This window comes from Aotus nancymaae, unplaced genomic scaffold (assembly GCF_030222135.1).
Source record: "Aotus nancymaae isolate 86718 unplaced genomic scaffold, 86718_ANA_hifiasm-v0.15.2.pri h1tg000028l, whole genome shotgun sequence".
Taxonomy (NCBI): Eukaryota; Metazoa; Chordata; class Mammalia; order Primates; family Aotidae; genus Aotus; species Aotus nancymaae.
This window is the reverse complement of record NW_026988441.1, coordinates 6,067,005-6,080,614: the sequence shown is the minus strand read 5'-3', so window position 1 is coordinate 6,080,614 and position 13,610 is coordinate 6,067,005. Positions and strand designations below refer to the sequence as shown.

At 46.1% G+C, this 13,610-nt stretch overlaps 1 protein-coding gene across 1 annotated transcript in view; it reads right to left on the bottom strand.

Annotated features, from left to right (window-relative positions):
• Positions 1-353: 353 nt before the first annotated feature.
• SLC6A16 (solute carrier family 6 member 16) overlaps positions 354-13,610 on the bottom strand; it is a 48,876-nt gene continuing 35,619 nt past the window's right edge. The window contains exons 9-13 of the mRNA XM_064381056.1: positions 4,033-4,219; positions 2,863-3,064; positions 2,301-2,460; positions 1,184-1,346; positions 354-970 (exon numbers count right to left, since the gene is read on the bottom strand). Of these exons, the coding sequence (XP_064237126.1) occupies positions 701-970; positions 1,184-1,346; positions 2,301-2,460; positions 2,863-3,064; positions 4,033-4,219 (982 nt within the window). The 3' untranslated portion in view covers positions 354-700. The remainder of the gene's footprint in view (positions 971-1,183; positions 1,347-2,300; positions 2,461-2,862; positions 3,065-4,032; positions 4,220-13,610) is intronic.

The window sequence follows — 13,610 nt, the reverse complement described above, 5'->3', positions numbered from 1 at the left end:
TGGGAGGGACCTGGGGGAGGTTAACTGAATTATGGGGGCTGGTCTTTTCCATCTTATTCTCACGATAGTGAGTCTCATGAGATCTGATGGGTTTATCAGAGGTTTCCACTTTTGCTTCATTTTTTCTCTTGCCACCGCCATATAAGAAGTGCCTTTCACCTCCTGCCATAATTCAGGCCGCCCCAGCCATGTGGAACTTTAAGTTCAATTAAACCTCTTTTTGTTCCCAGTTTCAGGTATGTCTTTGCCAGCAGTGTGAAAACAAATACAGACTGGAAGCCTTGTGACAGGAAGACCGAACATCTGAGACATCTATAGAAAAAAAAAAAAGATCTGCTTACATCCAGTCCTTGGAGTTCCAGTAGAATGATTTATTGACCAACATTACTCCTTCAGCTCCATTCCAGGAGACAGGAACCTCAGAGACAGCAGGACAGTAGGCATCATCAGAATTGTGTATGAGTTGTGCTTGTGTGTGTGTTGAGGAAGAGGGTGGGAAAATACAATGATGGTGGTAACTAGGGAAGATGGGACCCAGGAGGGGACTGTGAGGCCAGACCCCATGAACTCCCCAAAGAATGCCCCTCCTTTTGGAAGTAACAGTGGTTCTGGATCCAGAGATATCAACAGTTGCAAGCTGATATTGAGTTGCCTATTGGATGTTCTGAGGGATATGCGATATGAAGCCAAATGAATGAAGTTAGGAAGTCACGCGACAAGTTGATGGGTACTCCGTTTCATCACCTTGTAGAATTTCTTCCTTTTGAACGTCTTTACTGGGCGTTAGCTCATCACTTAGGGATAGGGATGTGGAGGCTGTTATAGGCCCCTCTCCGCTCTTAGTCCTGAAGGGAATCCCACGTGTGAGGCAGTATACCAAGTATGCAGGGACAGGGAGGATGACAATGGCAAAAAGGGTGACCATCAAGAGCAGTATCCATAATGGGTATGGTTGAAGCACCTCTTTTGACTGTGGAGAGATGGAGAAAAAGGTTCAGAATATGAAAGTCCCAAAGAGAAGAGGAAGGGTTGTGGAGGGGAAGGGCGGGTGGGGAATCAAGGCAGAAGACTAATGAGTCTTCAGGCAGTAAGAGAATGAGATGACTGGGTTCTTTCACCATGAGTGAGTTGAAAGGTCTGGTCCCCACTCCCAAAGGGGTTCTGGGTCCTGGGGGAGGCTCACAGTGCTCGAGTCCCAGGACACATAGGTGACGGGCTGCATACAAAGATCAACCATCACGGTCACAAACAGGATTAGCAGCGCAACTGGACACACACAGAGCCACAGCCAACCATAGATGGGAGAGATGGGGTGGCCCAACAGGGTCATCAGGTCTGCGAGGAACCTGGGGAAGGGCCACCAGATTGTGGGATGCCCAGTCAGGCCTTACCACCTTGGAGGCAGGGTCAGCCCAACCTTGGCATCTTTCAGACATCCTATTGTATCTATAATCTCCTGTTTCATCACAAGTCTCATCCTCTCTCATCTTTTCCCTAGTCAGTCTTCTATTCCAACCCAAGAAAATTTTTCCAACACCCCTCTCCTGCTCAAGAACCTTCCATGGGTATCCAATGCCCTCAGGAGAAAAGCCAAGTCTCTTTCATTCATCCCATAAATATAATGTCACTGGGTGTGGTGGCTCATGCCTGTAATGCCAGGCCGAGGTGGGCAGATTACCTGAAATCGGGAGTTGAAGACCACCCTGACTCACATGGAGAAATCCTCCATGGTCTGGCCCCCATTACTTCTCTAGCCTCATATCCTAATATCTTCTATTCCAGCCACTCTGACTTCCTTGTTTCTCAAAAACACCAGGCATTATGCTACCTCCGGCCTTGGTAATTTCTGTTTCCCTGCAGGGAATATTCTGCCTCAAAATCTTGTCATGACTCCCTCCCTCCTGTCATTCAGGAGTCTACTCACATGTCACCTTACTGGAAAGGCCCTCCTGAAGTTCTGTCTGGATTGGTGCCCACACACACTCCCACTGTGGGCCATCTGACCTCACCCTTTGATTTTTCCCATCAATTATATTTATTCCCAATGTTTTTATTCTTTATTTGCTAATTTGGTTATTGTCTCTCTAGAACACTAGAATGTAAGTTTTCTGCAAACAGGAATACTTTTTTTATTCAATGTCCCTATCCCTAATGACTAAAACAGTGCCTGACATATATGCAGCACCCAAGATATATATGAAGATGGATGAATGAATAAAAAGATTTCCCAGAAGGTCCTGAAATTAAGAGTCCCTATGTCACACTAGTGGGATATAGTCCCATGCTTCTTAAGACATCACCTCCTGGCCCCATAGGCCCAGGATATAGCCATGGTTTCCAATGTGACGATGACAATGATGGGGAAGACTATCCAGTGGTCAGACAGCAGTCTGATGAAGTAGATCCCTGAAGGTCGAATGAAGAAGTGGCCACACACGAACATGAGCGTTGAGAGTCCCACTGGAGAAAACATTAGATCTGGATCAAGGTTAGAAGTCAGGCTGAGTGACGAGGGTTAAATAGAGGTCACAGACTAGGGCTGGTGGCCAGGCGCGGTGGCTGACATCTGTAATCCCAGCATTCTGGGAAGCCGAAGTGGGCAGATCACTTAAGCCCAGGAGTCTGAGACCAGCCTGGGCAACATGGCAAAAGCCCATCTCTACAAAAACTACAGAACTTAGCTGGGCATGGTGGTACATGCCTATGGTCCCAACTACTCAGGAGGCAGACACTGCAGTAAGCCGAGATCATACCACTGCACTCCAGCCTGGGCTACAGAGACCCTGTCTCAAAAAAAAAAAAAGAATCCCAGTGGTGTCAGGGGTCAGGGTCATGGTGAGGGGCAGGGCCTAGTCAGAGTACCTATGAGCAGCTTTGTATGTTTCCTGTAGAAAGAGAAGTTGTCCTGGAGTGGAGTAACAATGCCCTGCACGATCCCCATCGCGCTGTTCAGCCCCATGGCCAGCAACACCAGGAAGAAGATGAAAGACCAGAAGACAGACAAAGGAAGGAAGGACATGGCTTCCAAAAAGGACAGGAATACAAACTTTGGACCCTCCTTAGCCTGCAAGGAGAGAACAAACAGGTGTTAAAGTATCATTGAACCAAACAATAAGAAAAAATACAGACAAGTGGACATTCCATCTTCCCTGGAAAACTCCCGAAAATCCCTGGATCACTGAGAATATCAGATCTCCAATGGAAGCCTCTGAAACAGAAAATCAATCCAGCTAGAGTTATCCATGGAAGGCTATTCCACAAGCTATAGTACTTTGTGTTATTAGAGCTGCACATTATCCTGGTGCTTCCAGAATTTTCTTTTTTTTCTTTTGCGACAGAGTTTCGCTCTTGTTACCCAGGCTGGAGTACAATGGCGCGATCTCGGCTCACCACAACCTCCGCCTCCTGGGTTCAGGCAATTCTCCTGCCTCAGCCTCCTGAGTAGCTGGGATTACAGGCACGTGCCACTGTGCCCAGCTAATTTTTTTGTATTTTTAGCAGAGACGGGGTTTCACCATGTTGGCCAGGATGGTCTCGATCTCTTGACCTCGTGATCCACCCACCGCGGCCTCCCGAAGTGCTGGGATTACAGGCATGAGCCATCGTGCCCGGCCTCAGAATTTTCTTCTGGCCCTAATAAAAGCTAAAATTGTGGCCGAGTGTGGTGGCTCATGCCTGTAATCTTAGCACTTTGGGAGGCTGAGGCAGGTAGATCACTTGAGGTCAGGAGATAGAGATCATCCTGGCCAACATGGTGAAACCAAGGGCTCTACTAAAAATACAAAAATTAGCTGGGCGTGGTGGTGCATGCCTGTAATCCCAGCTGCTTGGGAGGCTGAGGCAGGAGAATTACTTGAACCTGGGAGGCGGAGGTTGCGGTGAGCCGAGATCATGCCACTGCACTCCAGCCTGGGGACAGAGTGAGACTCCGTCTCTTAAAAAAAAAAAAAAAAGCTAAACTTTCTGTTGTCCCAAAGGCTTTCAGGAACTCTCTTGCCACCCTGCCCCCTGCCCCCAGCTATTTTTTCTGACCTTCAAAAACTGAGTCTCTATGTTGCACTCAGTCACCTCCTGGAGAACCATGCTTTTGATGCTCAGGGGAAGGCCATTGAGCCAGGTGTTGTAGATGGAGGTCGGGTTACCATGCAGGTTGGCAGGGGGGTTGGCAGCAGTAGGCAGTTTCCCCAGGGCTATCAAGTTTGAAAGTGTTTCAGCATTCCTGGGGAGAGGAGGTTGAATCAGATGGAACCATTTGGCCCAGTAGAAGATAGTCTCCTGTTCCCTTATCTTCAAGAGGAAAAAGGCTATCACTGGCTTAGCATTACTGATCTGGGCAAGATAGAGCTGGGATGAAACCTAGAAGGCACACACCTTCAGGGCCGTGAATTAGCTTGTATAATCCTGGAGAATCTATGACCATGGGGGATCCTAGCAGAAGTATTTTCTACAGTCTTCTTGGGGACTCTGTGGTCTCCGCTCTAGTGATGAGGTCTCTTATTCACTGTCTACTTTCCCTTGCCGCCAAGACTAATGGGTAAAAGTCAACTTTCTAAACTTCCTATTGGCCAGGCGCTGTGGTTCACACCTGTAATTCCAGCACTTTGGAAGGCCAAGGCAGGCAGATCACCTGAGGTTGGGAGTTCAAGACCAGCCTGACCAACATGAGAAACCCCGTCTCTACTAAAAATACATTAGCCGGGCATGGTGGCACATGCCTGTAATCCCAGCTACTCGGGAGGCTGAGGCAGGAGAATCACTTCAACCTGGGAGGCGGAGGTTGCAGTGAGCCGAGATTGCGCCATTGCACTCCAGCCTGGGCAACAAGAGTGAAACTCCATCTCAAATAAATACATAAATAAATAATAATAAACTTCCTATTACGGCATGTCCAGGAGCGCACAGACTATGATGCACATAATGTTCCCACGGAGTTGTGCTGTGTGAGAGCAACTGATGCCTGCACATTTTGCTGTGAGCCCTGCTGACCATTTTGGCCTCATAGTCCCCTATGGCCCTCTGCACATTCCATGTTCTGGCCAGATTTAACTACTTAGAGCTTCAGGGCCCATAATACCCTCTCCTCTCACACACAAGACCAACTCCACCCCCACCACCGTTCTTCACTTGGCAAACTCTTACAAATCCTTAAATATTCAGCTCATTGCGCTTTAGAACTGCCATGGACGGCTTGCCAAGATTCACTGATAAAAGCAAAAGGCAAGCAAGTAGAGTTTGATCACATTTTAGAAAATAAAATACTATATGCTATCCCAGTACTAAGCTAGAGATTTGAACCAATTTTCTCACTGGAAATAATTTAAAAGGCTGGAAGATATTTTTAAATCTTCTAATGAAATAAAAATGTTGACAAGATAATAAAGAATTATCAGGCAAAAATCGAAGTACAGGCAAAGCAGTGGAGAAAGGGGCCTTCCAAAGACACGTTGTCCCAAAGATGTATGCCAAATAAAACAAACTGGACCCGCGGTTTCCAATTTTATGACTTTTCAGATATAAAAGGAGGCCGTGGAGGCCAGATATAAAACACCAGAGCCGGCCAGGTGCCGTGGCTCACACCTGTAATCCCAGCACTTTGGGAGGCCGAGGCAGGCAGATCACCTGAGGTCAGTAGTTTGAGACCAGCCTGGCCAACATGGTGAAACCCCATCTTTACTAAAAATACAAAAATTAGGGGGCCGGGCACGGTGGCTCACGCCTATAATCCCAGCACTTTGGGAGGCCGAGGCGGGTGGATCACGAGGTCAAGAGATCGAGACCATCCTGGTCAACAAGGTGAAACCCAGTCTCTACTAAAAAATACAAAAATTAGCTGGGCATGGTGGTGCACGCCTGTTGTCCCAGCTACTCGGGAGGCTGAGGCAGGAGAATTGCTTGAACCCAGGAGGCGGAGTTTGCGGTGAGCTGAGATCGCGCCATTGCACTCCAGCCTGGGTAACAAGAGTGAAACTCCATCTCAAAAAAAAAAAAAATTAGCTGGGCATGGTGGTGCAACCCTGTAATTCCAGCTACTCAGGAGGCTGAGGCAGGAGAATCACTTGAACCCAGGAGGCAGAGGTTGTGGTGAGCCGAGATCACGCCATTGCACTCCAGCCTGGGCAACAAGAGCAAGACTCTGTCTCAAAAAAAAAAGGAAAAAATAGACATGTTAACTAATGATCCTGAAAAAAGCCCAGAAACACCTTGTGGTCAACTAATTTTCAACGAACATACCAAGGCAGTTTAAGAAAAACAGAATAGTCTTATTAACCAATAGTGCTAGAATAACTGGATATCTAAATAGAAAAAAATGTAGGCAGGATGCGGTGGCTGATGCCTACAATCCCAGCACTATGGGAAGCCGAGGCGGGCAGATCATGAGGTCAGGAGATCGAGACCACCCTGGCTAACACGGTGAAATCCCATCTCTACTAAAAATACAAAAAAATAGCTGGGTGTGGTGGCACGCATCTATAGTCCCAGTTACTCGGGAGGCTGAGGCAGGAGAATTGTTTGAACCTGGTAGGTGGAGGGTGCAGTGAGCCGAGATCGTGCCATTGCACTCCAGCCTGGGCAACAGAGTGAGACTCCGTCAAAAAAAAAAAAGAAAGAGAGAGAATAATAGTCATTCTGATTGGTGTGGTTTCTCACAACGTTCTAATTGGTGGGTTTCTCACCACACCAATCAGAATGGCTATTATTAACAAGAAAAAATAACAGATGTTAGTGAGGTTGCATAGAAAAGGGAATGCTTATACACTCTTGGTGGGAATGTAAATTAGTTCCACCGCTGTGGAAAGCAGTTTGGAGATTTCTCAAAGAACTTAAAACAGAACTACCATTCAACCCAGCAATATCATTACTGGGTATATATACCCAAAGGAAAATAGATCATTCTACCAAAAAGACACATGCACTCACATGTTCATCACAGCACTATTCACAATAGCAAAGACATGAAGTCAACCTAGATGCCCATCAATAGTAGACTGGATAAAGAAAATGTGATACATACACACCATGGAATACTATGCTGCCATGAAAAAGAACAAAATCATGTCTTTTGCAGCAACATGGACGCAGCTGGAGGCTACTATCCTAAGTAAATTAACACAGGAACAGAAAACCAAATGCCACATGTTGTCACTTATAAGTGGGAGCTAAACATTGAGTGCACATGGACATAAAGATGGCAGCAACAGATACTGAGGACTACTAGAAGGAGGAAGAAGGGAGAGCAATGAGGATTGAAAAACTACCCATCGGGTACTATGCTCACTACCTGGGTGATGGGATCATTTGTAGCCTAAACTTCAGCAACACACAATTTACCCATGTCACAAACCTGCAGATGTACCCTCTGAAACTGCCTGTTACCTCAGGATTTGGGAGGATGAGGCAGGCCAATCACTTGAGGACAGGAATTTGAGACCAGCTTGAGCAACATGGGGAAACCCCGTCTCTACTAAAAACACAACATTAGCCAGGCGTGGTGGCAGGAGAATCACTTGAACCCGGGAGGCGGAGGTTGCAGTGAGGCAAGAGCCTGGGTGACAGAGGGAGACTCAGTGTCAGGGGGAAAAAAAGAAAGAAAGAAAAAGAAAGCTGAAAGATAGTGGGCTATCTTCAATGTGGTAGGAAAAAAAAGCACTGTCAAGCTAGTAATCTATATCCGGATACAATAGATTTCAAAACACAGTGAAAGATATTTTCAAAAGAAAAGTAAGAACTGGCCACTAGCAGACCATCACTAAAGAATAATTCAAGGATATTTAAGTAAAAGGAAACCCCTGATGGAAGGGCCAGGATACAAGACAGAATAAACATCAAAGAAAGCAATAAATAGGAAGCAGTACATCTAATTGAACATTAGCTATATAATAAAACAATAATGGGCTGGACACGGAGGCTCATGCCTATAATCCCAGCACTTTGGGAGGCTGAGGTGGGTGAATCGCCTGAGGTCAGGAGTTCGAGACCAGCCTGACCAGGAGAATTGCTTGAATCTGGGAGGCGGAGGTTGCAGTGACCCAAAATTGCACCATTGCACTCCAGCCTGGGCAACAAGAGTGAAATTCCCTCTCAAAAAAACAAACAAATAAACAATAATGTCTGTGAATTTTAATAAAATATGAAATAAAAGTACATGAGGTACACGCTTGTAATCCCAGCTACTTGGGAGGCTGAGACAGGAGAATCACTTGAACCTAGGAGGCAGATGTTGCTGTGAGCCAAGATCACACCACGCTCTCCAGCCTGGGCAACAAAGTAAGACTCCATCTCAAAACAAAACAAAAACATGATATAACATTCAAATGTAACTTAGGAATGCATGTAAGTGGATATAAAGAGTTTTGGAGCCCTTATCTTGAACAGTGAAGTATGATTACCTTTAGACATCGATAAATTAAGAAAGCATATTGTGAATTGTGGGGAAATCACTCAAGAACAGAAAACAGAGTAGATAACTTCCAAACTAGCAGAGGAAAAAAATGGAATGATAACTACTAAATCAATCCAAAAGAAGACAAGAAAAGAGAAAAAAAGAAATAGAGACCAGGAGAAACAAATAGCAAAGTAAGATGGAAGACTGAGCCAATTACTTCCTACCATGATGGCGGAGGAAGGGAGCCAACCTTCCTTTCCCCATAAAATGCAACAATTTGGCAACTATATATGAACAAAAATTACTCTGAGCTGGGCACGGTGACTCATGTCTGTAATCCCAGCACTTTGGGAGGCCGAGGAGTAGGATCACTAGAGCTCAGGAGTTCGAGACCAGCCTGGCCAATCTATTAAAAATACAAAAACTAGCTGGGCTTGGTGGCACATGCCTGTAATTCCAGCTACTCGGGAGGCTGAGGCTGGAAAATTGCTCAAACCTGGGAGGCTGCAGTGAGCAGAGATGGTGCCACTGCACTCCAGCCTGGACAACAGAGCCAGACTCAGTCTAAAAAAAATTACTCTGGAAGAGTTGAGAAGTCAGCTTCAGCAACAGCCGGAGAAAGAACCCTAGAGAAATCCGCACAGACAGGGTGGAAAGAACAGTTCCATTTTGCCCACATCACCCCATCCCCCGAGCCAGCACTACTCAGCATGGAGAGGGAATTCCCTGGCTCGCATATCCTTCTTTCAGGGAAAATGAGAGCAGGGCGTACAACCAGCTTCCCCAGCGTTTTGGGACACTGCCCAAGCAGCTTCAGTTTCACTCGACTCACATTTTAGCGGGAACTGGCATCGCCGAAACATATGGAGATGATGGGGAACCAAGAAGTGGAACAGGCTGTCCGCATCAGCCATGCTGGTGGGAGCCACAGCGACCCCTAGTGGTCTTCTCAACACAGGACTCTAGGGGACTTCCGTGGTGAGGCCCTCAACAGCGCTCATGGCCACGGTGCCGCTCCTCACAGTTTTCACCACCAAGGACCCGCTGATGTTACCAATGGCTGATGCCAGCAACATTTTCTGCAGAGGCACCAAGCAGCATTCACAACTGAAGAAACCACTGCCAGCACTGCAGCAGCAAAGCCCTGAAGTTTTTTTCCACCTTCAGAGTCTCCAGGGGCCTGGCCCTCTAATTTCTCCTTCGTCTATCCCTGGAACTGCCTAAGCTGTTCAATACCATGGTCACCCAGACCCAGGCACCCATCCCAGTGGCCATCACATTCTCTGGGTGCCTAAGCCAACATCCCTCCTCCGTAGAGTCACCCCAGCTGCTGCCTCTACAAGTGCTCTGAGCCAAGGACCCAGCACAGCTACCATACACAGCCAGACCTCCCTCATTCCCAGGTTCTAACTCCAGCATCTTGCTTGCACCTCAGCTGGCCTCACAGCTCCGTGTGCGCACACGCCTCCAGCTCAGCCCTGCAACTGCCCACGTACATGCAGATGGCCTGACCTCTGTGGCTAGGCCGCAGCAGGCCCCTGCAATTAGGCACAAGCTGTCAGCCCCCACTGCCACGTGCATGCCCTTAGTCAACCCCAGCCCCTGCCTATGACTCCACCCCTTGCCACTATCAATGAGCCTGCAACTAGCTCTGCTGCCATGCTGCCACGTACAGCCAGCCTCTACAGCAGAGTGTGTGCACACCACTGACCTCAGCCTCCACTGCTATGAGTCCTGGCCCCTAGCTGCTAGGCAAGAAGCACAGCTGAGGTCCCAGAAAACTCTGTGGGAAGTTCACAGCCACTGTGGACCTCCCACAGCTGTTGCCACCAAAGACCACGCAGGTGCCAAAAATACAGCCCCCAGCTGCCTGTGCTAACAAGGCTCTGTGTCCCTCCAACCTGGACCCACCACAAGCGCCCCCCCAGTTGGCACTCTGTGCCACTGGACCCACTGCCAGAGAGCACCACTCTTCTCCCTCAACTCCCATGCACGTAAAGGTCTTTCCTTGCCAGTCCAGTTCATAAAATCTGGAAGAAGTTCATGCTTCTTTAAATGCTTTTCTCAAGACTACAAAAATCATGAAGAATTGGAGAAACATGACAACAACAAAGGAAAACGATAAACTTCCATTAGCTGACTCCAAAGAACTGCAGATCCACTAACTGCCTGGCAAAGAATTCACAATAATAGTTCTAAAGAATCTCATTTTAGAACTGAAAAATACAGTAAGAAATTCAAAATTCACTTGATGGGCTAAACAGCAGAATGAAGATGACAGAGGAAAGAGTCAGTGACTCGGAAGATAAATCCACAGAAAGTATCCAATGTGAACAAGTGTTTTTAAAAGAGTGGAAAAAATGAACAGAGACTCAGAAACTTGGGGGACAATAACAAAAAGCCTATTATCTATGTAATCAGAGTCAAAAAGAATAACAGAAAAAATGTCATGGAGAAAAAGTTTTTTGGTTTTTTCTGAGACGCAGTTTCACTCTTGTTGCCCAGGCTGGAGTGCAGTGGCGCCATCTTCACTCACTGCAACCTCCGCCTCCCAGGTTCAAGCAATTCTCCTGCCTCAGCCCCCTGAGTAGCTGGAATTACAGGCACCTGCCACAACACCCAGCTAACGTTTCATATTTTTAGTAGAGACGGGGTTTCACCATGTTGGCCAGGCTGATCTCCAACTCCTGACCTCAGGTGATCCACTCACCTCAGCCTCCCAAAGTGCTGGGATTACAGGTGTGAGCCACCGCCCCCAATCGGAGAAAAATATTAAACATATTTTTTTAAAAATTTCCCCTATCTGGCAAAGTCATAACACTTTACATTCAAGAATCTCAGTGAATCCTAAACAGGATAAACCCCAAAAGTCCACATCCAGATACATCAAAAAAGTCACTGAAACTTAAAAATATTCTGCCAGGCACAGTGGCTCATGCCTGTAATCCCAGCACTTTGAGAGGCCAAGGTAGGAGGATTGCTTGAGTCCAGGAGTTTGAGACCAGACTGGACAACATACAAAATACAATCAATCTATCAATCAATGCCTGCCTTCAAGAGTTCCTAGGCTTACAGTGAGTGGGTAAAAATTTTCACCACCTGGCAGGCCCAAGAACCTTAAAACTGCAGGTAAAATTTAAAGTCTGCCTTGGTTTTGACTTCCTTGCCTCAAGAAGTTTTTAAATCTGAGGTTTCAGCCACATCTGTAATCTCAGAACTTTGGGAGGCCGAGGTGGCCAAATCACTTGAGGTCTGTAGTTCAAGACCAGCCTGGCCAACACAGTGAAGCTCTGTCTCTACTAAAAATACAAAAATTGGCCGACTGTGGTAGCATGTGCTTGTAATCACAGCTACTTGGGATGCTGAGGCAGGAGAATTGCTTAAACCTGGGAGGCGGAGATTTCAGTGGGCTGAGATCGAGCCACTGCACTCCAGCCTGGGTGACAGAGTGAGACTCCATCTCAGAGAAAAAAAAATCTGAGGTTCCTATACCATCAATGTAGAGAAAAAGTTAAATGTTTCTAAAGAAAAACTGTAACACATCTGTTATTAGATTGTGGCTGTGTGTGTTGTTTTCAAGTTCTTGTTATCTACCCGCAGACTGGACTAGATCCTGAATTTTCCTAATTTCCTCCAATATTTGGCTACTACTCTCCAATTCAAAACAAAAGTTGCTCTGTTCCTAAAGCCCTATAAGCTGAAACTAGACAAATATTCAGAACAAGCCTCGTTCCTGATGTATGGGCCACACAAAAAGTTCACCAAACTACTATAACCGGAGACATTCAAACTACAAATCAGGAGGAGAAAGTGATGTTTTCATGCAGTAGAAAGCTTTCCTAAGACATAAGAACAAGGCTCCATATCATAATGAGACTTTTATCCCCTTAATGCTATTTTTTACTTAGCAGGAAAATGGTATAATTAAAATTTCACAATCAATACCTTCTGCTAGTAACAGAACCTAACTTAAGAAATATTTTAGTACCCATTGGTTAAATAAGAAAATGTCTTTGTGTTTGCTAATACTACATGCTATACCAGGATAAATTCCTCTGGGAAAAGCTGAGATCCATATACACAAAATAAGAAAGGCCACACAGTTACAACAGGTCTCATCCAATTCCTTTCAGTCATTTGATTTATACAAGTGGTGGTCTTTAAACCTAGGTGTGGGGCACAAAACTATTATCACATTACTATTAATTTTACTTTGTATTTGCCCTTTATAAAACTTCGTATCTGGCTGAGTGCAGTGGCTCACGCCTGTAATCCCAGCACTTTAGGAGGCCAAGGTGAGCAAATCATGAGGTCAAGAGATCGAGACCATCCTGGCCAACACGGTGAAAACCCGTCTCTACTAAATATACAAAAATTAGCCAGGCGTGGTGGCACACGCCTGTAGTCTCAGCTTCTCAGGAGGCTGAGAAAGGAGAATCTCTTGAACTCAGGAGGCAAAGGTTGCAGTGAGCCAAGATCGCGCCACTGCACTCCAGCCTGGCAACAGAGTGAGACTCCATCTTAAAAAACAAACAACAACAAAAAACTTTATATCTGTCACTTGTTACATTTTTACAGAAGTACAACTCCTAATAAAATAATGCTGGCCCAGCTAGACACTTTGAGATAATAACAAAAGATGATGAAAAAGACAAAATTGACCTTAATAATGGAACCCAGAGATTTAACCTAAAAGATACTCCCTTCAAATGTCCCTTGTTGCTCAAATGTGGCTAAAGAGTTTTGACACTGACTCCAAGTCACCCATCATTCCCCTGAATGTGACATGAGACCAGCAACTGGGAAAGGCTCATCCTGACATCGAGGGATATCAAAACACAAATATGAATGTTTGATCAGTGATGATTTTGGAGACAGATCTTGATCAAAAGGGGAAATGTGAAAGTCGTTAGAATAAAATGGAGTCACTAATGTTAAGAAAGCCCTAGCAAGGCTGGGTTCAGTGGCTTACGCCTGTAATCCCAGCACTTTGGGAGGCCGAGGTGGGTGGATCACCTGAGGTCAGGAGTTCGAGACCAGTGTGACCAATATGGTAAAACGTGATCTCTACTAAAAATACAAAAATTAGCTGGATGTAGTAGTGGGCAGCTGTAATTCCAGCTACTCGTGAGGCTGAGGCAGAAGAGTTGCTTCAATCCGGGAGGCAGAGATTGCAGTGAGCCGAGATTGCACCACTGCACTCCAGCCTGGGCAACAAAGCAAGACT